The sequence below is a fragment of the Pleurodeles waltl genome, chromosome 10 (assembly GCF_031143425.1).
Source record: "Pleurodeles waltl isolate 20211129_DDA chromosome 10, aPleWal1.hap1.20221129, whole genome shotgun sequence".
In the NCBI taxonomy this organism is placed as follows: Eukaryota; Metazoa; Chordata; class Amphibia; order Caudata; family Salamandridae; genus Pleurodeles; species Pleurodeles waltl.
In genome coordinates, this window is record NC_090449.1 from 926872202 (window position 1) to 926895119 (window position 22918).

The window sequence follows — 22918 nt, forward strand, 5'->3', positions numbered from 1 at the left end:
TTCATATGTTTACACTACCATCTGGTTTTCAAGTCAATGCAAAAGTTTGTTACCGATTAAAACAAGTCAGTCATCGGTGAGCATCTATTTTGTTAAATTCAACTGTAGAAACTGATATTAAAATCACATTCAAATGCGTATTCCTGCTCAGCTATTCTCACACATTAACACCACAACTACCCACCACTCATTTTTGCATTTCTAATGTATGCAGAAATTATTGTTGAATCATTTAAAGATGATTTCCAATTAGAAACAACAATAAGATCTAACCTAAAACTAATCATTGCAAATGCTTTGTGATGCTAGTGGTTCTTGTTGTAAGTGTATGTGGTTGGAATGTGGCCAACTATATATTAGGCCAGGGCTAGATTTCCTTTATGGTGGCATAATCTCATTTCCGGTATTTAGTGTTACAATTCTTATTCAAAATACATGAGGTTATGCCATTAGGCCATGTTCCGTAACTAAGACTTATTTCAGGTAAAAAGCCCATAATGCAAGCATGAGAAGAATGCAAATAAACCAAACAGGACAGGCTGCTGGTCCCAACATATGCAATTTTTCACAGTGTTAGATCTGGCATCTTTTGGTGTGGTGTACCCACTTGCCGAGCCCAAACCTTCCTTTTTATTACATGTAAGTCACCCTTAAGTTATGCACTAATTAGCCACAGGGGCATGGTGCAATGTATTTAAAAAGTTGAACATGTATTTTTAAGTTTAACATGTCCAGATAGTGAAAAACTATTAAATGTGTTTTCACTATTGCAAGGACTGTCTCTCCCATAGGCTTACGTTGGGGTTGCCTTAAAACATCTTTTAAGTGTAATTTACAACTGGAAAAATATAGAAATATGGACTTTTGTGTCTCTGGACTCACAATTTAAAAATACATCTTTTGGTAAAGGTAGTTTTTAAACTGAAAGTCTAAAAATGCCACTTTCAGAAAGTTTAATTTTCTTAGTTTACCATTTTGTGCCTTAGCCTGGCTCTGAATACATGTCTGGGTTTAGTGATGGGTACATGTGTGCACTCCCTCCAGACAGCCACACACAGGAAGGGCTGGTTGTGACAGGAGATACATCTGCATTCATCTACTTACTGATAGTTGTCCTGGGCCTGGAGAGGGAGTCCACACTTACATCAGAATAGGGTATGTTGTGCCCTCACACAAAGGGCTGATTACCCCCTACTGGTATTCCAGAGCAAGGGCTCGGTTGAAATGGATCATTTTGCACTTCAGAGAATTAATTTGAAGCTACCCCTACATCAAAGACCTTTTTGAGTATATGCACTGGGTTTCTGACACCACATACTCAGAACACTTCAGGACGGAGGATATTCTAGCAGGACAAAGGACTGTTGTACTGTCAGGAGGGACTGCCATTATGCTGCTTGCTCTGCTTTGTTGACCTGCTGCCTCTTGCTTCTTGACTGGGTATGAGAGGACTGGGCTTAACTGGCTATATCCTGCTATCTAAAGTTTTTCCAAGGGTCTGACAGAGCCTGCTCCTGTTTCTGAAGTATCAGGGATATCAATGACTTCACCTGCAACTTGCTACCAGCAACTGGGCTCCTCTACTGTGAGTCCTGCTCTGCCAAGTGGTGCCAAATCGAGTCTTGGGCCATTGGATGTGAGTTTGGTGCTGATAGAAGAACTGGCACATCAACACCCACGCTTCACTTTGAACAGATGCATCCCACTACAGAAGCTCCATTTTGCCACTGCCTGCACCAAAGCCAAGGACAATGCTCACTGACTGCACAACGCAACGACCCCAATTTTCAATGCAACCCTGCATCGGAACTGGTACTCATTGCTTCTGTACATCGACACATCACTGACGTTGCCCAATCAGTAAACGATGCATTGTCTGCAAAGCACGACACATCCCATCCTGTGGATCAATGCATTGTCACTGAGCACCGACTCAACAAAGGTTCTGTCAGTGGGTCTGCATGAATCCTGTACCCAGCCAGCGCTCCATCACAGTCAGACTGAACTTTCGGATTTGCCCTGGTCCAGCATGACCAGATAGACCCGGTTGGAGCTACTGTCTTCTAAGCACTGCATTTTGATTTAATTTTGAAAATTCACAACTTGACTTGTGTAAGTTGGATTTTTGTCATTATGGTCTTGTTGGACTCAGATCAGTGCTTAGTTTGAACCAGTTATTGCCAGTGGGGGTCATCAGCACTTATTCTATTGGACCAGCACTTTTTTTCTGTACATCACACTTTTACTGCGACCAACAGAAGTAAAAACAAACACAGAGGAGCAGAAATACAGGAAACCCGTCACCAAGGGATAAAGTAGACACCTTTAAAAGTGAGTTAACAGGACAGAGAGTGCCCGGCAGTGAATTGAAGAAGCCTGAGATGGATTCAGGGCTGCGCAACCTTGCTGTTTGAGTCTCAGACATTTTATAGTGCCAGCAGCGGGTGTCTAATCTTTTACAAATAAAGCACTGGTTCAGATAAATATTTCCTATTTTTTTAAGCTGTTGTGGAGCATTTTTGTGGTCTTTTTACTGGATTAGTGTGTGTGTGTGTGTGTGTGTGTAGGTGTGTGTGTATAAATACTTTACACATTGCCTCTTTAGTTTAGCCTTACTGCCCTGTGCCAAGCTACCCGAGGGTGAGCACAGTGTGTATCTTACTTGCTCTGATTAGGATTGTGGTTCCTACTTGGACAGAGTGCAAACCTCTGCCAACTAGAGCCCAAATTTACAACACATGCACAGATAAAACGTAAATAAAATGGAATATGTACAGTCATTTTTTTCCTTTTCCTTTATTGTCATGTATTTATTGTAAATACAGAGGTGAAATGGTCTCAGGAAAACCAATAGTTTAACTAAACTTCATACTTGGAATTGCATTAAGTTTACTAATAATATGCTCCTTTAGAGAGTCAATGTCATTTTGGGGTCATTTTGATCCAATTGGTAAACATGGCTCAAAAACACCCCAGCGTAAATAGCATTAGTATAAGTTGGTATGTGTGTTTTCCCCAATATAAATCAAAGCTAAAACGTCAGATAATGCACAAATGGTAATTACACTCATTTTTAGCATTTTAGTACTTGTACCATGATTTTCCTGGGCAAGAACCAAGAAAATTGTCCAAGTTATGTATACGTAAGTAAAATTAATTCCAATTAATACAAACCATACACATTGCGAAGAGATGGAAAAAATATGTGTACATAAATATACACAACCAATCTCCCTATAAGCCAGAGCTGCGATGTAACTTGAAATAACGATTGCTATCCAACCAAGATAGTTTTTACAATCGTAGGCGCCCACTGGGGGATTGGTGTAGAGGCATGCCCGCATCAATCTAACTCACAGAATGCACAATAAGACCATTTAAAAAACTGAGAATTTAAGACTCTAATAAATGTAAAGTGACAGTGCTGAAATGAGACAGATTAGGCCAACATAACAACAATTTCAGGTGACAAAGGTCACAAAGGCGTGTATATTGAAGTGCAACGCGGCCTGCCATCCTTTAAAACAATGTTGATAATTCATTCACAAATAACTGCAAATCAGCAACAATCATTAGAAAAGATTAATGAAATGAGGTCGGGCAATAGTGTAAATAGAAAACGAATTGGAACCCCATCCCCTATGCAATACTTCTCTTTCAAAAATCGCTATCCTATCCAGAGACAGATCACAAGATTTTAGTCTAAAATACATTATGAAATGTGATCATAACAGCATCAGTTGATAAATGTCCAAGCCAATGTTATAATGTTTTCAAGGGATACTGAACGAAACCTGTTAAAATCTTGTTTGGTGCTGAGGACCGGCTGCTCCTAACTAAAAAGAAGGTCCATTTTGTCCATAAATTTTATTTAAAAAAAGAACTATGCGTAAGTTGTGTTCGCCTTCTAACACCAGTGTAAAATATGAGCAAATGCACCGTCTGCCCTATTTTACACTAGTGCATCCGTTTAAAAGAGATATTTAGTTTGGGAGAGAACAGAGACTGGAAATGTACGAGAGAACTATGTATATATCTCAAGGGTACACATATAGAACAGCAAGAAGGACGCTTCCAATAGAAGGGTGACACTTTAATAAAAGGCCAAGAGGAAAATCCTGGGTGAGGAAACAGTAGCATAAGAGCGTTCTTCTCAGAAATATGTTTTCGGTGCATGATATCAGCTTGCAGTAGGAACAGAGGAGTCAGAAAATGCATTGAAAGTAAAAGACCCCAGAATTGACATAAGGAGCCATCATAGTTCAAGATGGAAGACAGCGCTGATGAATAAATAGAATGCAGCACGGTGCAGCAGGCATGGCCACTGACACACTGAAGGAGGACCTTATCTGTCACCCTTGCCTATCTATCTGTGCGTGATCTGACTTGGGTTGCACTGAAGGGCAAAATCACCAACAAAAAACATTTATAGCCATGTCAACTGACCAAAGTTTGGTGGACATACAAAGTCATGCAGGCTTGATGTGAAGCATGAAGTTATTTGAGTCTGTAAGTGGGGTGAGTCCGTCCATGTCACAGATCCAGTAGTAATTAAAAACGGACTGTGAAACGAGTCCCTGTATGACCCTAAAGTATTCTTAACTTTACAGGCAAAACCAAGGACCGATTTCTCAACTATGAGCCTTACAGTTCCTGTTTCCATTTCACGTTTCTTGCATTGCATCAGGCTATTTGCTTTTTTCCAGGATGTTGTATTTCTGTAGTTTGTTCATGCAACCTATGATTCTGGCAGAGTGCATACTGTGTACTCAGTTGCCTCTTGGTGTCTGGGATAGGTCAGGTTGTGGGTGGATGCTGATAACAGACACAACTGGAAGCTCTGGAGTTGAGATTGAAGGCAGTGCAAGCTTCTCACAGTTCCTGTTAGCAGGTCATAAAAGTCTTCAGAAAACATGGTCATCCTGGACCTGGCCTCTATGAAGGGCACAGAGTAATGGTCATGTGTTCCAGTTGTTATTGTGATTCATTGGGAAAGTGTGTGAACAACGCTCGTGGCTGTCAGAATATTGACAAGATGAAAATAAAAAGAAAACGCAGTGCATACAGGTGAATGGGTATGCTATGTGCTGGGGGTAGTGAAGTGAAGAAGCAAGGAAGTATGTGCAGATGAAAAAATGAAAAGAGGCAGGGGAAAAAGAAAGAGGTGAGGTGTGAGATATGCATATGGAAGATTTCAGAAGGATGCGGGGAGAAAAGGCACAAGTTTGAAACAGAGAGACTGCACAGGAAATTGTTGTGAAGGGGGGAAAGGAGTGATTGAGACATGCCTTAGATATCAATCCCTTTCACAGACCTTAGCATTGTTTAATTCACTGTCCCGTATTTTCAGAATTTTAGCTTTTTCAATTCTAAATATCCACAACAAATTCATTTTTGCTACTTATGTCTCTGCTACTGCTAATAAGTATTGGCAAAGCCAATATGCCTGGCTTGTATTTTAAGCACCAAAATACTGGTTCTGTGGTACACAGTGGCAACTACAGGATTTCAGTTTATCTGTTTAAGCAACACCCTTTATTACAATAAGCCATGCCTCTTGGAAAGGATAACTAGTTATACTTCTTTGGCTACTGCCCTTTTAGAAACCCCCCTAAACACACATTTTTAATCCCTATTTAAACCCTAATATTATTGGCTAGATTGATGAGCAAAAGCTGGATGGCACATTACTACAGGTGCTCTTGTCTATATATAATTTTAGACATAGGCACTTGATGCTGGTTTACGAAGAGAACCTATCAACATGCATTTAACAGACTTTGGTTCCTTTCTGGTTGCCATATGATACCTATATGAGCTGAATATATGGTAGTAACATTAATGTAATAGAAAAGGGACCATAAATCATCAACCCAATTAATGCAAAACAAGAATTTGTTTTTGTTATTGGGAAGATCACAAACACTTTTGCATCACCAGTATCTGAATTTCTTGTTTAAAACGAGGTACCGCTGGCAACTATTAAAATTAGGTGCAATATAGTGGTAATATCTAGTTTTGTGCCATTTTGAGCCAAGAAATGTAAATCCGCTGAAAGCTTTTACTGTTGAAAACTTCATACACACCAAACTTTTTATGTGACCCTATCCTTCTCCCCCCCCCCCAAAAAAAAAAATGTCCTATATCTCTCAACTGGCACTTCCTTATGTGATAATCTGCGGTCGATGGACTCCTGAGGGTCCATAACCCCTACCCAAGGGGTATGCAATGATTTAGAAAATTAAATAATACTAGCTGACTAATAAAGTATAAATACAAGTGTGTTTGTGAATTCAATTAAAAATGTCATCATATGTGTAAGTATTCGTTGTATACATGTTTTGTGTGTTGTTTTGAGGTTGAAATCTTAGAGACTGCTTAGGCTGCAGCCCCCAGCTTCCAGTAATAACTCTGTGGGGGTCCCCAGGTTCCAGTAATGATTCAGTGGGGATGCACAGAAGTCAACAGGTGAAGAAGCAGTGTTATACCTTCAGGGCCAGACTGGGGAAAAAATAGGCCTAGGCATCGAAGTAAAAGTGTCCCCAGTTAGCGAAGCAGCAAGCTAAAAAGTGGCCCACCTTTGCAAATCGGGCCACTTTTGAATTTGTAACGACAATTTGTATGATTATTTTGCAAGGTATGGGAAAGGGCATGCATTTGTGTTTGCTGCAGGCAATGTTTGTTTTAAAAACTGACCCACCTAGTCAAAAAACATGCCCGGACTGCTACAAAACTGGCCCACACACTGATCTCACAGAGCAGCCGTTCGGGCACTGCCTGATTGCCCTATGGGTCAGTCCGACCCTGTACACCGTTAACCCTACCTGGCTTTTTAGCCTTGAACACTTTGCATAGTGGGAGCTTTGATACCATCCTTCTTATAGCTCCTGTGAAAGTATAAGCCCCCAGAGTGCAGAATAACATGCTTGAGAGACACTTCAGACTGAAGAAGTCACATGTGAGAGAGGGTCACTTGACAGCCATGTACCCCAACCTCCAGAATGTGTCACCATCCTGTTGCTTCTGGCAGCCTTGCGGGAAAGGTAAGGTGGACTTCCCTGTAAATAGGAGCATTTCTTAAACCACATTATTTTTTGCTTTTGAAACTCAGCAGGAGCTGTGACTGTATAATTTGTCATGGATGTTATTTCTAGAACAGCGTGCTAAAAATATCCCAGAGCTGAAGAAGGATCTTTGAGTTCAAAAACACACTTAATTCAGTCCCAACCTCTGAATTTTACAACAGTCACCAACGGTCAGTGTAAAACTTTAATTAATCTTGAACAGGAAGTGCATTTGGCTTTCATGTGCCAACATGCTGGGACTAAAGTTTGGGTTTCTAAAAACTTGTACTACTTGAAATTGTTAACATCATCCTATGTTTTTCAACAGTAACATCCGTACATTAACTGATAAACGTTTTTGATGTAAATCTATATCAGATTATAGGAAATATTTTTGAGCCAATCACCAAAATTAACCAACCTCAAAAGGGGACCTAAATATATGTGCCATTAACTACCAGATGACTCAACTGGATGTGTGACACCTTCAGCAAGTTGTGGATTTTTAGATGATTGTAGTTTGATTGGAAAGATATGTAGCTTGTATTTTCTGGTTTATATGCAGGGACATTGTAATTATGCGGGTCTGTGGCCATAGTACTTTCTGCATACTTATAAATTTGCCGCATTTGTCACATAATCCATCATCTACTGCACAATTTGCAAATTTTACCGAACTATTCTAACTCAGATGGATCAAAAGTTACTAAAATTGCATGACTGTGGGTTCCGCACAGTGGAAGGACCTTCACAAAAGTCGACTGTGCACCTCTCAATTGTTAATTCCTATACTTGAGTGCTAAAATGTTAGTAATTATGTGGAACTGTGGCAGAGGTAGTGTTGCCGTGTAAATAAGCCAAATAATGCAGTAATGCTGTCACAAAATGTGAAGCATTAGACGCCATGATTTTTCTTGATGCATAATTTAATCAACCTTGCCTCATAATTTGGTTCTCCCATCATATAATTACAGTGGCCCTGCATAAATGCACGTGTCTGCAAATCTAAGCATGCAAAGTGCTGTTCTCTAAATTGGCAGGGCTGGATAAAGGTGTCACACATGGCATGGGGCTACTTAGAGCCTATGCATATGAAGTATATCTGTCTGAATTGTGCACATCCCGTGTCTGGTTTTATAGCTTTGACCTACCTGAAAGCCCAGAAAAAGAAGCACCTCCTTGTAAAAACTAAAATATGATTTTTGCTAACATTAAACCATAGCCATACCAACAATCCCTTAACAGTAACCCTAAAGCCATTTCTAAATAAATAAATGCTAGAGCACAAAGCCAAATACTATTACTGCCAGTCTTGTTACCACTTCCTGTCTTTTATTCTACCACTCTGCACTTCCGGTCTCTATAACAAATTAAGCACTGGCTAAACCTCTACGTTTTCTACGCTTTCCTATAGGAACATTTTGGGGGGATTTATTTCCTTTGGTTTCCTATTTGAGAAATTCGGTGGAGTACATGTTGTCTGCTTTAAACTGGATGCTTTAAAGGATACCCGCTGTTCCATGACCCCTGCAGCCTCACATTTCATGATGCACTGCATACTACAAACTTTGTATGCGCCTGTGTTTCTCCCCAGACCCTCACTATCATGTCACGTTCCGATGTTTAGCGCGGTACCATTTGAATTGCCTGTTGGTACCCGGACAAAAAAAAGGAGCGTGTAGACATGAAAGGTGACGTCAGAAATATAACTCCTACATATACCTCTGGGTTCCTGCCACCTTTTGGAATGTGGCCAGCAGGTGGCCGGGAATTTGGAAACTCACACTCTAAAAATAATGAGAAGGTGCAAATGTGGTCACCATTCCACCCTCTGACAGCTCCATTTTACCTTGTATATATAAGACGCAAGGCGCTTGCTGTGCACCCTTTTGACATCTGCCCAGCAAGTGCCCCTATGCCAAGCGCGTCATCGTCCTGTTTTGGCCTTTCAGCTAACTGCATGTTGCATTCTGCCACCCATCGCCGTATGGCTGTCATGATATAAAAGAAACTACACGTCCCATGAAGCCATGTGATGTGTTCTGAAAAGTTAGGGCTGGCTGAAGCTTTCACACGTGATATGGGATGCCCAGCCAGCTATGTTAAGGGGTGCATTTACAACCATGTCCACACGAATGTGCTATGTGACTATTTCTGAGTTGAATATAATTTGACAATGAGCCTGCATGGACTGACTGAGCAATACAGAACTTCACTGTTGGTGTGTTCTGTGGAGAGGTATGTGGGTTTCGCACTAGAGAGGTCCGTCCACCCCTTACGTGGCTCGGGTGCCTCGTGCTAAGCAACTGGTGGAGCAGTTTGACCCACGTTAAGAGGCATGTGTCGCAGTACATGTTATGCTCGTGAACCAGCAATGTTAATTGTGAAGAAAATGCGCATACAACTCCATCGGTAAATTGCAGTCATTTCAGCTTTCAGAGTCACTGCAGCATGGAAGAGGAAAGCTGTATGTTTTTCACACCCCCTGACTGACGCTATTGCCTTCCTGGAAAAGGATCGCTCTCAAATACAGGCAGAGCGCCTAAGTGCACTACGGTCAACAACACACTGTGTACATTCGACTCTGAACGCAGCCGGTACCCAATAAACTCGTCCATGAAATCCAGCAGTCAGCAAGGTAGTCAGTCCCAGGTTAGTGAACATGACGTCTATAAAGGCAAGCTCATCATTCACCACACAATCCGAATGGAAAGGTTGCCGAAGAGCACACAGCCGGTCGGCGAGTACAAACGGCGCTCCCCTACCTGAGCTGATCATGCTGTGCATCCTCTGCTGCGCCAAGAGCTGCTCTCGTCCCGAAACCCCATCTGAGGAAAAACACGATTCAGTCTCATAAATTGTCTGCAGCATATTCCAGCCAGCCTGTAGCTCAGCCGCGCGAAAGATTCATCACTGCACACTGAATGGGCGCCGGGAGCCACCCCGCCCCCTCGTCCGCGGGGTGCGAGAGACTGCACACTTCGGAAAATGTTATTGTTCCATGCCGACACGTTATGCTGCACCACAGGTACGGTGCCCAGGCACTCCCCGGTGGCTGCCGCTTCTGTGGGCGAACCCCCGTGAAGCAGGAAGTGACTGCGCGAGCAAGTAGGAAGGGAGACCCGCGTGCGCCCCAGTCTCGTGAAATCAGCCAGTCCTTTGAAAACAACAATATAAAAATAAAAAACCGCTGCGCGCTCCTTTGAGAGTCGCAACGCCGCCACCAGGCGCTTCAAAATGCCCCAAGAGCTGGCAAGCGGTTACAGTCTGTGTTCGTCCCCCTCTCGCTCTGTCTGACTCGGAGTCTCGCGCTCTCTGTAAAGTTGGCTTAAGCGAGTGATAACTCATTTGCATATGAATCAACAACAGCCAGGCCCGCAGGTTCCAGAAATAGAACAATGGCTGACCGGAGCCAAAAATAGGTCAGGCCTGGCCGAGTGATTGGAGCCTGCATTAATGTATTTAAAAATACCCCAGCAAACACAGCTGTCCAGTCCCTGTCTCTCAAACCGCGATACTCTACCCTGAGCTCTTGAAGCTCGTTAACCCTTTCCAAGTTACTGCGAGAGACAGCGAGGAAGGTCATCCCTGTTGCAAATAAGTGTGCAACTTGAGTTTTACCCTTGATGTAGTTCAAGTCTGCTCGTATTACACTTTCTACGACCCCCCCACCCGCACTCCCCCGCAGTATGAACTGGAAAAAAAACTTTGTGCATGCGTGTGTTTTGAAACGTGTCGGTATACACTTTAAATGGAACGGGCCCTTAATTTGTATATATGTCTGCCAAACATATTTTATTATCTTATCGGAGAGGTTCACTTTGCCTCTAATATATGCTGTCATACGAATGTGCGCCTTTAGAAAACTTAGGTAAGTGTAATTAAAAAATATATTTTACAAATCTTAGTTTCATGCTTTGCAGGCCTCCCTCTGCGGCGTGTGCTACCTGTAAATTCTGCAAATGAAATACCAGCCGCCTTGAGAAGGACATTTCATTCCACATTCTACATAACTTCCTCATAGGCAATGGAAATGTTGCAGCTTTCCCGAGTGGAGATGGGAGTGTGTTGAAAGGTTGTAGTATTTTAAGCACATGCATTTTGTTGTTGCTTCTCATATGTCTCTCAGTTGTTCCTTCATAAAACAGACAGTTCCCTTTATACGAGTTAGATATGCCCCAATCTTGTATAGGTAATCTTTACTAACAGGTGAATATTCACTTGTAGGTTGGTTTGGACAGTGGTTGAGGACTGGAACGAGGAGCACTGGGCCTCAAGGTAATGGAGATTACCAATAAGTAAGAGTTATTACCAGTTGTCTTAGTCCTCGTCCCTAACCTGACTTAATGTGAATATGCAAACACTCTTACAAATTAAGCTTGGTCAATACAGTCCATGTCTAATCTAGACTTTATTTTATGAAAGTTAAATTTAGTGCCAATTACTTCATTTGCACTTGCGAAACACCAGAAGCAAAATTAACAGAATCATTTTTACACAAATACAATTTATATTACAAAACAAAAGCATTTGCAGTGGACCATGTGTCTGCTTTGCAAATTTATGATATTAATACACCACAAACCTCTTGCTATGGTGTCGATATTGCTCTGGCTGAGTGACTCTACACATTTATTGGCATCTCCTGTCCTGCTGACAAATACACCTTTGATATGGCCGGTCGTACCTACCCACTCAAGGTGGCTACGTTTTTTGGCCCCTATTTACCACGCCACAGCAGACAAAACGCACATTCAAATAATGACATTCTTCAGTTTTCTCCTGATAAATTAGCAAAGATCGTTTTACATCCAAGTTCAAAGTAAGTGAGGATGCAGAGTTTTCATCAAAAACAGGCAAGACTGAAACAAATGAAACTATTTCTGAACTAGACTGGCCAAAACAGGGGTCTGTCCTTAAAACCACCCTCTGAGGAAAAAAGCTCAGATGTGGGTAGTAATAACAAGAGCCCTCCCTTCCCCCCACTACCTTGATCTCTTGGCTGATGTCATTGCCACTAAAATGTTACTTTTATTGATCACCAAGAAATATGAGCTGATTAAAGGGGCTAAAAAAGATTTCATTACAGCCCTTTTTTCAGAAAACTGACAAATAATACATAGGCATTGGGTTTGGGATAACTGGCTTTCTAAATGTGAAACCTTTAAATACTCTGAAGGCTAGAGGAAAAACCTGAGATATGACACCCCTTGATTTTCTCAAACTGCTAATAGCAGTCAACAGTGCTGCCAAAGGAGACACATCTAAACTGTTCAAGGTATTTCTCTCAGGCACTCTAGAATTAGGAAGTGATCATAGGATGTAGCTTCTAGTCTCGTATCAATGTACCGCTTTTCAAAGCTCTTCAGATGTTTGGAACGGAGCACCAGTATTGATGGTTTCTAGAAGCTTGAGTGTCCAAAGCTATTTTCTCATAGCACCTTGGGTGCTGATAGGCAAGCACCTCTTCTTTTAAGAGCTTTTTCTAAAACAATATTTTAAATTGCACACAAGAATGTACAGGAAAACTGAAGTAGTGTTCCACCGCAAGATGTTTTAGCAACAGAAACAGGGAGTGGTGGGGCCAAAACAGAGCCATCAGAATTATTGTGGCCATCTCCGCCGAAACTTTTGCAGGGGAATTTGTGGAAACTCATATGAGATCACCTCCAGACAGAGAATTACCAGAAGATCCACTGCCCATGCTTGATGGCATGACGCCTCCGAGCAAATTAGAGGGAAAAGAACACTTTACAGGGATGCAAAAAAGTTTATCCATGGACAGCTAAACAAAATCACTATTTTCTTGAGAAGTTCCTAACTCAGGTTGCATGAAACCTAGGGTGCAACTTTGCAGGTGAGGCTGTCTGCATGCGTATTCTCCCTCATATAGATGTACATTGCTCTCAAGGATAGTACATGTGTTTCCATCGATGATCTATTGACCTGATTAATCTTTGCAAGATTTCTGTACTTTCTTCCTACTTGCTTGTTCACATAACTTTTAGTCACCTGACTGTGTTCTGCCTATTACCAATTTCTCTACAGGATGTTGAGCAAATGGTTGGTGGGCATTGCAAATCAGTAGGATCTTTTTCTCAATGGCACCAGCTATTTATTTCCACCCCCGCTAGAGTCACTCCCCAGTGACAATGACTCACATCAGTTGTTAACAATAAGGGTGTCAGCTACTTGAGGACAATTCCTTTGTCCAAATTCTGCGGAACCACCACTCCTGCTCCTGCTTTACCTTGGCTGACACTGGTATCAAACTCTCATAATTTGTGACATTGAAGACCAGTAATCCAGTAAATAAAGTGGCATGGGCTTCAAATGGTGGCAAGGCAAGGGTTCTACATCTGTGGTTGCTGCTATTAATTTGTGCAACTTCAAACAGGTTCTGGCTGAACCTGGAAAAAGAGTCAATACATTTGGTATCTGAGTCTGTAAATTCACCCTTCTCACTTATCAAAGGGAAAGTTGTATTTATTTCTGTGCTGAAGAGAGCCCTAACAAACACCTCCATTGGTGCTGGTTGAACATAGGAATTTTGCAGATTCAGGTTAAAACCCAAGGACTTCAGATGTTTGCCCACATTTTTCATACTGGCTTCACCTTAGAGGAAAGAAGAACTTTTTACCTCATTGGGGTGACCCTGTGTTCCTCAGAACCTGGGCATAAGTTACATTATTTATAACATAACAAAAAATATTTGTTATTTGTGACTTTTTATGTTCTACATTTGTTTGTCCACGCAAAGACTTCACACTTTTGCACATTTGCAGCACCTACGGTTATATCAAATGAAATACTGTCATTGGTGTTTGCTTAAAATACATTTAATTTAATGAGCTACCTAGACCAATGTTTTTTGCATTCATTCTCGTATAAAGAAATTAATTTGTGTAATATATGTGCAATAAGAATGTTGATCCAACAGAACCATTTGTTTATGTGATAGAGGAAATAAGAAGCAGAAATAAGCCACTCATCAACATGTGGGATCATTGGTACCACTTGGAACTGCAAAGCCACCACCACTCGTGCTAGTACCATGGTTAAGATCCCCAGTGAAGATGACAGGCTGGAGGAAAGTGCTTTGAATTGGTAACATTGATCTTTCACTGCAAACTTGAGAGTCCGCTGACTACTCTGATGTATTGAGACATGGAAGCATGGTATTACAAGCGCAAAGTTACCAAAAAACTCTCCTTAGTATATCATGGGAAATGTGGTTTGCAGTGTTCTCAATCCGAATGACGTGTACAATGCACAAACTTGCTCAAGGTTTTTCCCAGGACTGGCCTGGGCCTCCCATCTCGTTCAGGCAAAAGAAAGATTATAGAATATATTCTATATCCTCATTAAAAATCTGGGTACTTGGACTGTTGTTATAGTTTGAATGAGAGATTGCACTTCTTGCAGCATCACTTCTATTTTGATTTCTACCTTGAGTACTGAGTTTGCCCTGCAGAGTGGCTCAGGAAGAGGGGTTGCAAACTCTATAAAATATCAATTACAAATTATAACTAGCACCCATTAATAATTTACTAGTTGTTTCCACTGGATGTAAAAGTCCTTCATCCTTCCTGCCAACTGCATAATCCACAGTCAATCAATCAATCAATCAATAAATTTGTTGAGCGTACTTCTCACCTGGTAGGGTCTCAAGGCGCTGTGGTGGGGGGGTGCTACTGCTCGAAGAGCCAGGTCTTGAGGCACTTTCTGAAGAGCAGGAGGTCCTGGCGTTTTGCGTAGGTTGGTGGGGAGGGAGTTCCAGGTTTTGGCTGTGAGGTGGGAGAAGGACCTGCTGCCAGAAGTGGTGCGGTGAATGCGAGGGACTGTTGCAAGGGCGAGGTTGGCGGAGCGGAGCTGGCGAGTCGGGATTTGGAAGTTAAGTGGATCGTTGAGGTAGGCCGGTCCGGTGTCGTGGAGGGATTTGTGAGCGTGGATTAGAATTTTGAAGACAATCCTTTTGTTGACGGGTAGCCAGTGTAGGGTTCTGAGGTGGGCGGAGATGCGTTCGTGGTGAGGGAGGTTGAGGATGAGACGTGCTGAGTCTTTCTCGATGCACTGGAGTTTTCTCTGGAGCTTGGCCGTAGTTCCTGCGTAGAGGGTGTTGCTGTAGTCCAGTCTGCTGCTGGCGAGGGCATGGGTGAAAGTTCTTCTGGTTTCTACGGGAATCCACCTGGTCCAGGTGCTCAGTGCATTGGGGCGGCAGGGTGCGATGGGGTTGACCGTGTCAGTGGTGGTGGGGGATGGCGTTGCAAAGCTTCCATGTATGTCTGCGATCTTGCGGTGGAAGTAGGTGAAGAGGGAGTCGCAGAGGTCTTGTGAGTGGGGAGGGTCGATGGAGCAGGATTTGCGGTTGGTGAGTTCCTTGATGATGTTGAATATCTGCTCTTTGTAGAATGATCTTTTGGTGGTTTGGATGAGCTGGTGGTGTTTGCGCATAGCTGATTTGAGGGCGGTGAAGTTGTTGACTGATTCTTCTTGGCACCAGGTTTCCTCAGTTTTCTGGCATTCTTGTTTGGAGGCCTGAAGTTCTGCGGTGAACCAGGGCGCTTTCTTGTTGATGCGGGTGTTGTTGGTATTCTTGAGTGGAGCGAGGGTGTTGGCGCAGTCGTCGAGCCATCGTTTGAGGTTGAGGGCGGCGGTGTTGGGGGGGGCATTGGTTTTGGGTGGTGGGTATTGGGTGAGATTGGAGATCAGCTGTTCCTTGGAGATCTTGTTCCACTTGCAGTGAAGGATCGGATGTTGTTGGTGGTGGGCTTCAGGAAGGAAAAGTGAATGCAGTGGTGGTCGGTCCAATGGAGTTTGGTGGTCTGAGTGAAGGTGATGTGGCTGCTGGAGGAGAATATGGCGTCAAGCATGTGCCCAGCTGAGTGGGTGAACGAGCTGACCAGTTGCTTGAGGCCGAGGTTTGCGAGGTTGTCCAGCAGGGCAGTGGAGTTGCAGTCGCTGGTGCTCTCCAGGTGGAAGTTTAGGTCGCTGAGGAGCAGGTAGTCCAGGGAGGCGAGGGCGTGGGAGCTGATTGTGTTGGCGATGGCGTGGCAGACTTGGGGGCGGGGGCCTGGTGGTCTGTAGATGAGGAGGTGGTGCTGGCGTTGATGTGTATCTGAAAGTGTAGGTGCTCTGTGGCATCCTGGGTGTTGTTGGTGGAGATCCTGATGGAACTTCTGTGTACTATGGCGATTCCTCCTCCTGGTTTGTTGATATGGCTTCTTCGGGTGATCTTGTATCCCTCCGGGATGGCTATGGCAATGTCTGGTTCAGATGAGGGGTTCTTCCATGTTTCAGTGAGGAAGGCGATGTCACGGGAGGCTGTCGTGAGTAGGTCCCAGAGCTCGATGGCGTGCTTGTGGACAGAGCGGGTGTTGAGGAGGATGCAGCTGAGATGGTTGGGGTGTCTGGCATTGTTGTGGTGCTTGTTGGCTTGATTGCAGGAGAAGCGGCATGAGTGGCAGGCGAAAGGTCCGTGAGTGTGCCTGGGATCAGCCTGGGCGCAGACGGTGGGCCGGCCGGGGTTGGGTGCGTGGAGCTCTGCGGTGGTGTAGAGGCATCTTGAGGCGTGGGAGGTGCGTGGGCCAGGGGGACGGGCGCTGGGCGCCGTCCAGGTGCGGACAGGTGCAGACAAGCTTGCCTCTGGCACGCCGCAGCATGGGCGCACAGCGGCCGCCATTAAGAAGGGGAGGTGGGAGGGAGAAGCAGCTGGGAGGCGGGAGGGTGTGGTGAATTGTGGCGCAACGGGGTGGGGCTGCAGGGGACCCATCGGTGGGGACGGGGAATCTGGGCAGAACCAGAAAAAGGCAAAGACAGCAGGAAAAAAGACAAAGGGGAAAAACAGAAAAACAGAGCAAAACAGAAAACGGGCACAGAAAAACAGAAAGCACAAAACGCAAGATAACAAGACTAACACACGATACTTACACCTACCACTAGACACCAGGGATGAGGCGCAGGCGGTTGCCTGCGGGTGGTTGAGGGCCTCAAACTCGTGGCAGCAGCGAGGGCAGGGTCAGGAGCACAAGGGCAGTACGGTGGAGCTGCTCGTCATGCAGTCATGCCTTGGGGAGTTGTTTCTGTGAATTATTTGGTTGTAGCTGGGATTAATCGCACTAAGTGTCTCTCCGGCTTCAAAAAGGAAGTTGAGGTTGTGGGATCACTTTTGTGTGAATACCAACAGGAGTTGTGCAGACAGCCATGATTCTATCCTGGTTATTGAGATGACTTGTAATTGCACTGGTGGCGGGCAGGGAGCATGTATTTGGGAAAGTACCAGTCAGCATGCTAAATTTAGTATTAACATTTGGTTCTTGATATCATTGTGGTGGAATTCATTGTCAGCAAAAACTCTTCCAAAATTATTTATCAAGTGGTGCTGGGAGCTACAGAGTGAGATGTTATACAACCCAAGGTTCTAAAATGTAGGCTAAGTCAATATTCAATCATGTCTTGTACCAGAGGATAGTAGTCCTTTCTTCAGGCTGGGAATTCAGGTGATTGCTATTGAGTGTGAAAGGTGTGTCTGCCTGGAGATAGGTTTTAAATGCTTTGCACAAGTCTATCATTTTTAATTTTCTTATATAACATTTCAATATCAAGACTGAAGTTCCCACTTGGAGTTTTAAGGTCCCAAATCTGTCTTACCAAGTCATTCAGACTTTCTAGTGGTGTCTAACTCCCTCTGATACTTGTGCTTATTTCACTGTAGTTAAGATAGGATTACGGACACTTTTCTCCACTGCACTGCAAGGCTACAGTCTCCAGCATATTTAGTTGGATGTGTGTTAGTAGATGATCTCTGCTTCCCTTTGTGGTTGAAGCAGCACACTACATTGATAGAACATTTTGATGTATTTATTTTCATTTTTTGGCTTTGTGTAGTTCCATTAGTTGCTGTCTTATTCTGTGTCTTTACTAAGATCAATTTGCAACCGCTGACCCTCATTGACACAAGAGGGTCTCGGCTCATAACAACATTTTTTGTCAGGGTCCTATACAGAAACATTGGCATGATGGTCCACAGATCCCTCCCATCTGGTCTGTTTATTAAGAGAAAGATCATGACAGGCAGCTAGGGCTGTTTCCACAGCCTGATTGTTCAAAACCTGTAGAATCTCTGAATAAGACAAATAATGAATGCTTGGCATGGCCTCAGAAGGCTCTCCCTTAGAGGTATGAGCAAAGCACTCGTAATTATGGTCTTCTTTGAACACTCCCCGCCCTCCATGATTGTGATGAATCTTGTGTTCTTGTGAAAGACTGACTGTAACCGAGAAGTGTTTCCTTGATTAGCAAGGTAGCAAAACAATGCAGAACTCAAATACCTCTCACAAGACTGCTGCCATGTTTGAGGCAGATGAAGGCAGTGGTCTCCAAGAACCCGAGAGATTGTGCCCTAGAATCCTGAGACACCCCTTCACCATGCAAAAAAAGGGGTGACTTCACTTGGACCATTACAAATCAAAAAGATAAATGCAGACCCACCACCATCTTCATGATGGAAATAAGGGCCCATCATAGGTGGAGCCCAACCTGCCAGAAAAAAGAAGTCCAGTGCCTTCTACAAAATCAATTAGAGAAATCCATTACCTGTTCCAAGTTAACCATTGGAGGCGATCAATATATGCAGGGGAGTAGCTTGGTCAGCAAGTCTGTGGGGGTGGGGTGTGAGCTTCAGAATTTCCAACAATCACGCTGGTGTATAGTATTTAAATACATTATATAACAAGCAGGACACGTGAGGGGCTTAAGGTGTAGTGGAAAGGGAGAGGAATGCGGCTTGGTAGGAGTGCTAAGTGAGAGAAATATAATTGTATGTAAAATAAAAAACATTTTTTAGCACTTTCAAAACTGAAATTAGAAAGTATATGTGTTTTTGCCACTGTGTGCATGCAAAAATCCCCGGAGGAATTCGACAGGCACCTCACCATGCCGACTGAAAGCAACTGTATTCACCTGTTTATCAGAAAATAAGTTTATTAGAGGGGTGTAACACCCCAAACACCCCCTGAAGCTATGCCCCTGAATATATGTGACTTACACATCAAGATAAGAGAGAGTCATCAATGGTTGTCCATATATTAGTACGTCCCACACCCTCATTAGAGAAACAGCCATTCATGATTCAATGTTAATGCAATCAATGTTTTGCTAATATCTGAGTGCCAGAAGTCCATAGCTACATTTTTGTGATTTCCTAATTGCGAATCTTTGTGATTCGCAATTAGGAAATCGCAAACAGCTATGTACTACAATGTATTTTTACAGTTTCATTTTTTAAGAGTAGACAGTGGTCCTTGGGACCACCGCCTGCCCTTAAAAAATGTTTTTGCATGAATTCACAAAGGGGAAGAGGTCCCTTAGGGACCTCTTGACATTTGCGAATAAGTTACCACCAAATTAAATTTGGTGGTAAAAAGCGAATGTTTAGTGACCGCAATTCGGCTGCAAAACAATCATACATACCACTGCGAGTTGATATTCAGAAGGGACGCCCTTGACACATCCCTTCCTGATATCGAATCACTAACCTATTTTGTGATTCAATAATAGATTACCGAATTGCAAAATAGTGTTGAGTAGATCCAAAAATGTTTTTTTCTGATGGCAAATGGCCCGATTCATGTCCGTTTGCAACCTGAAAAAACCTTTGTACATCTGGCCCTTAGATTCTTTCCTGATTTAAAGAAGCCTTTTGAAGGATCACCAAAGGCTAGTGATAAAAATGTATTTAGGAAATTGAAAGTAGACGTAACATCTGCTTGAGAACTGAAAACAAGTCCCAGAGTCAAAAACTTGCTAATTCATGAATAGGTAAGATATTCAAGATTTTAAGAATGTTGTTGCTCTCTGGGAACGGATAAACCCAGTGCAAGTCCTATTAGATATATACCACAATACTATCTGTAAGACTCTCAAATGTCAAATTACATGGTATGCTCACTGGAAGTTTGTTAAATTGTGAATTATACGCATATTACATTATCTTTTGCATTTTTATGTGGCACATTTCTATAAGGTACAACTCGCTATTTTATGGTATACTGTATAAAAGAAAAAAGAAAAATCACTTAAAAGTCTCTAAATATCACAAATTATAATAAATGTGAAGTCTTCTTTAGAAATAGGAGACATTAAAAAAAAGAGTGATGCGATGAAATTGTGAGGCAAGCCTATTATTCAAAGATAAGGACATGCCTAGAATATTGACATAATTGTTTATCATTTCATTGATGATGTCACGTTTACCTTCACAAATGTTATCATGCTGATCTCACTGTGGGTGGCATCACTGCTGCCATCAAAACTGTGTAATTTATATTTTCTTTACTTATGAGGTTTGTAATCTAAACATTGGTGAAATCATAGTGCAGTGCTATGCAAAATAAGCCTTTCCCCACTTTTGGGACACATTGACATGAACATTTAATGAACCAGTATGGAATTTTATATTCCATACGATTTACATAAAAAAAAATTGCAAAAATATTATCCATTTAGGAGAACTTTGGGTGGACCAAAAACGTAAATGTTAATGTGGAAAGGCATCCAAAGGCCATAAAAAGATTTTATTGCCAAATCAGATAAGTCAACTAAAATGCCTCAGCAGGATCTTTTAGCACATACCTTAAAACTGTAACAAACAAGTAAAAATGTAAACTTATGCATAAAGGGAGGGGCTCAATGACTCTCCAGTGGCTCCAACTCTGATAAGCCAGAGAGGTATTCTCTGAGTGGATGAGATCCAATTGGAAGAGTGAAGAAACTACAATGAAAAAATAAGAAGTCACTTTCCAGATAGCTTTTTCCCATTCCTTGGAGCTGGGTAAAAAAATATCTTCACAGAATTTCAGCACAAAGTGGGATGGGAGGGGGAGAGAAACTGGAAATTCTAATCCAGGATGCCATTTACCAACTATGGTGTTGGGGTTGTGAGCACGTCTGGCCTTATTTGGTCTTTGGTAATTTATTTATAAGGAGGTCGCGTTAGAGGTTCGATGGACCTTTTCACTCACCCTAAGAGTGATCCACCGTGGGCACAAATTTTGCTCATGACCAAATCAGCAACAATATAACCTGTTTAATAAATCAATCATCAGAACTAAGAGTCAGTAATCTTTACACACCATGACCCATGTGGCCACAAATAACCACACCTTTTAGTAAAGTTAGAATGTTTATTTCCCTAGATTAACAATGCTACTATCACATAAATTAATCTCAAGACCAAATGATATGCATATACAAACAACACAGGCTGACCAAAGCGGCATAAGAATCTCAGTTTAACCAGGGCATTTATCATTAAACATTCAAGAGTTACCACACAAATTAATAACAACAACTGAACAATAGAGATGCCATACATCTAGATTTGACAGATGAATAAGATCAATTCTTTGTTAATAACAATTGTTAACACATGGCACACTAACTAACCCTTACATACGAATGGCATGTTTGGGCTTTATGCAAAAGTAATTTAGTCAAAAGTTAATTTGGAAAACATCTAACTAGGGCTCTAACAAAATAGCGGTAGGTACCAAAAAGAAAGAACAAAAATCTGTAAGAGAGACAATAGCATTTTGTTATACCTCTCCTGAATGGATCAGCAAGCTTAGATTTCTTCATCAGTTGGACATCCGCCTGGTCAGCCTTGGCAAGGGAAAGTGAAGGGGATTGGCTCAGCCATGGTTGGGCTCTAAGTTAACTGAACCAATTTGGAAAGGGCATCAAGCTAAGGAAACAGCATCAATAGCATGAACAAAATTATGCAATGAGGCAAAAGCTAAGAAGAGAAGACATCAGGAAATGCTCTGCTCCTCGAAGGGGACTGGAACTACTAACTCCTTTGCTAAGTGTAGTCGGCTAATGCATAAAGTACTTTCTCACATCATCATTGGTCAGAATATTGTGTGTTCACAGTAGAACCAATAAGCATTAATTCTCAAATCTATGATATAACTAGACAGTCTTTCACACGTCGATGATTGGCTCTTCTTCTCCCGTTCCCATCACCAGTTTCATCAGGGAACATTTTAGTTGCAAACATAACTCAAGTCTGTAAAGCCATTGTCAAGTCCTGGGAACATTTGCTTCTCACTCACCAAAGATACATTTGTATTCCTAGGTGGTACACTACCTTACAGCAGACAGTTCTCACAAGAAAGTTTAAAACATCAACATATTTAACATTGCAGCGTTACAAATCTATTTGGTCAGTACTGTGTGAACAATGAATAAGTGTGAATTCTCAGCTTTCATAAAAAAAACATTTACAAACAATTATTTATGCCATGAAACTTAACATGAGGCCTTGTCAACTAGCCCATAATTTCATAATTGCTCTATGCCTAGTATATTTAAGCAAATACATTTCATTAATACATTAGTATGATCCACTAATACATTTTATTCTACTTGTGCACATTATTTAAGCAATTAATGTCAATTCTTTATTAATGTCGTACATGTTATTGTTGCTAATTAGGTGGGCACATTTTCTAAGACACTCGATTTTCTCTATGTTAGCATAATTCATGTAAATTCGTAGCTGTTAATCAATGCAAATTTATTAGTGATGAATTCAGCTTTCACACGGTTAAAACATAGTCAAAACCACTTTTATGAAATAGATATGATATGATATTTACCATTGCAAATTCATTTGATTGCTGACCTAGGAACAAGCATTCATAAAGTAAATAGTTTTTACTTTTGTATGGTGAAATGTATTTTAATGTCTACGCACAGAGGAACATATGTCAGCAGGCACTTGGTTTGTCACTTCAACATAGCCATGGATATGGCTGTTGACTGCCCGAAAATATAGTGATCACTTTTTTTAG

General features: G+C 42.1%; 1 protein-coding gene across 6 annotated transcripts in view; it reads right to left on the minus strand.

Moving 5' to 3' along the window:
* Positions 1-10362, minus strand: part of LOC138262030 (histone deacetylase 9-like) — a 285528-nt gene extending 275166 nt beyond the window's left edge. For 3 of the 6 annotated variants that reach the window (XM_069211699.1, XM_069211696.1, XM_069211698.1), the window contains exon 1: positions 9830-10362. In XM_069211699.1, the coding sequence (XP_069067800.1) occupies positions 9830-9935 (106 nt within the window). In that variant the 5' untranslated portion in view covers positions 9936-10362. The remainder of the gene's footprint in view (positions 1-9829) is intronic. The other 3 variants (XM_069211697.1, XM_069211694.1, XM_069211695.1) reach the window with 3 other exon arrangements.
* Positions 10363-22918: the final 12556 nt, after the last annotated feature.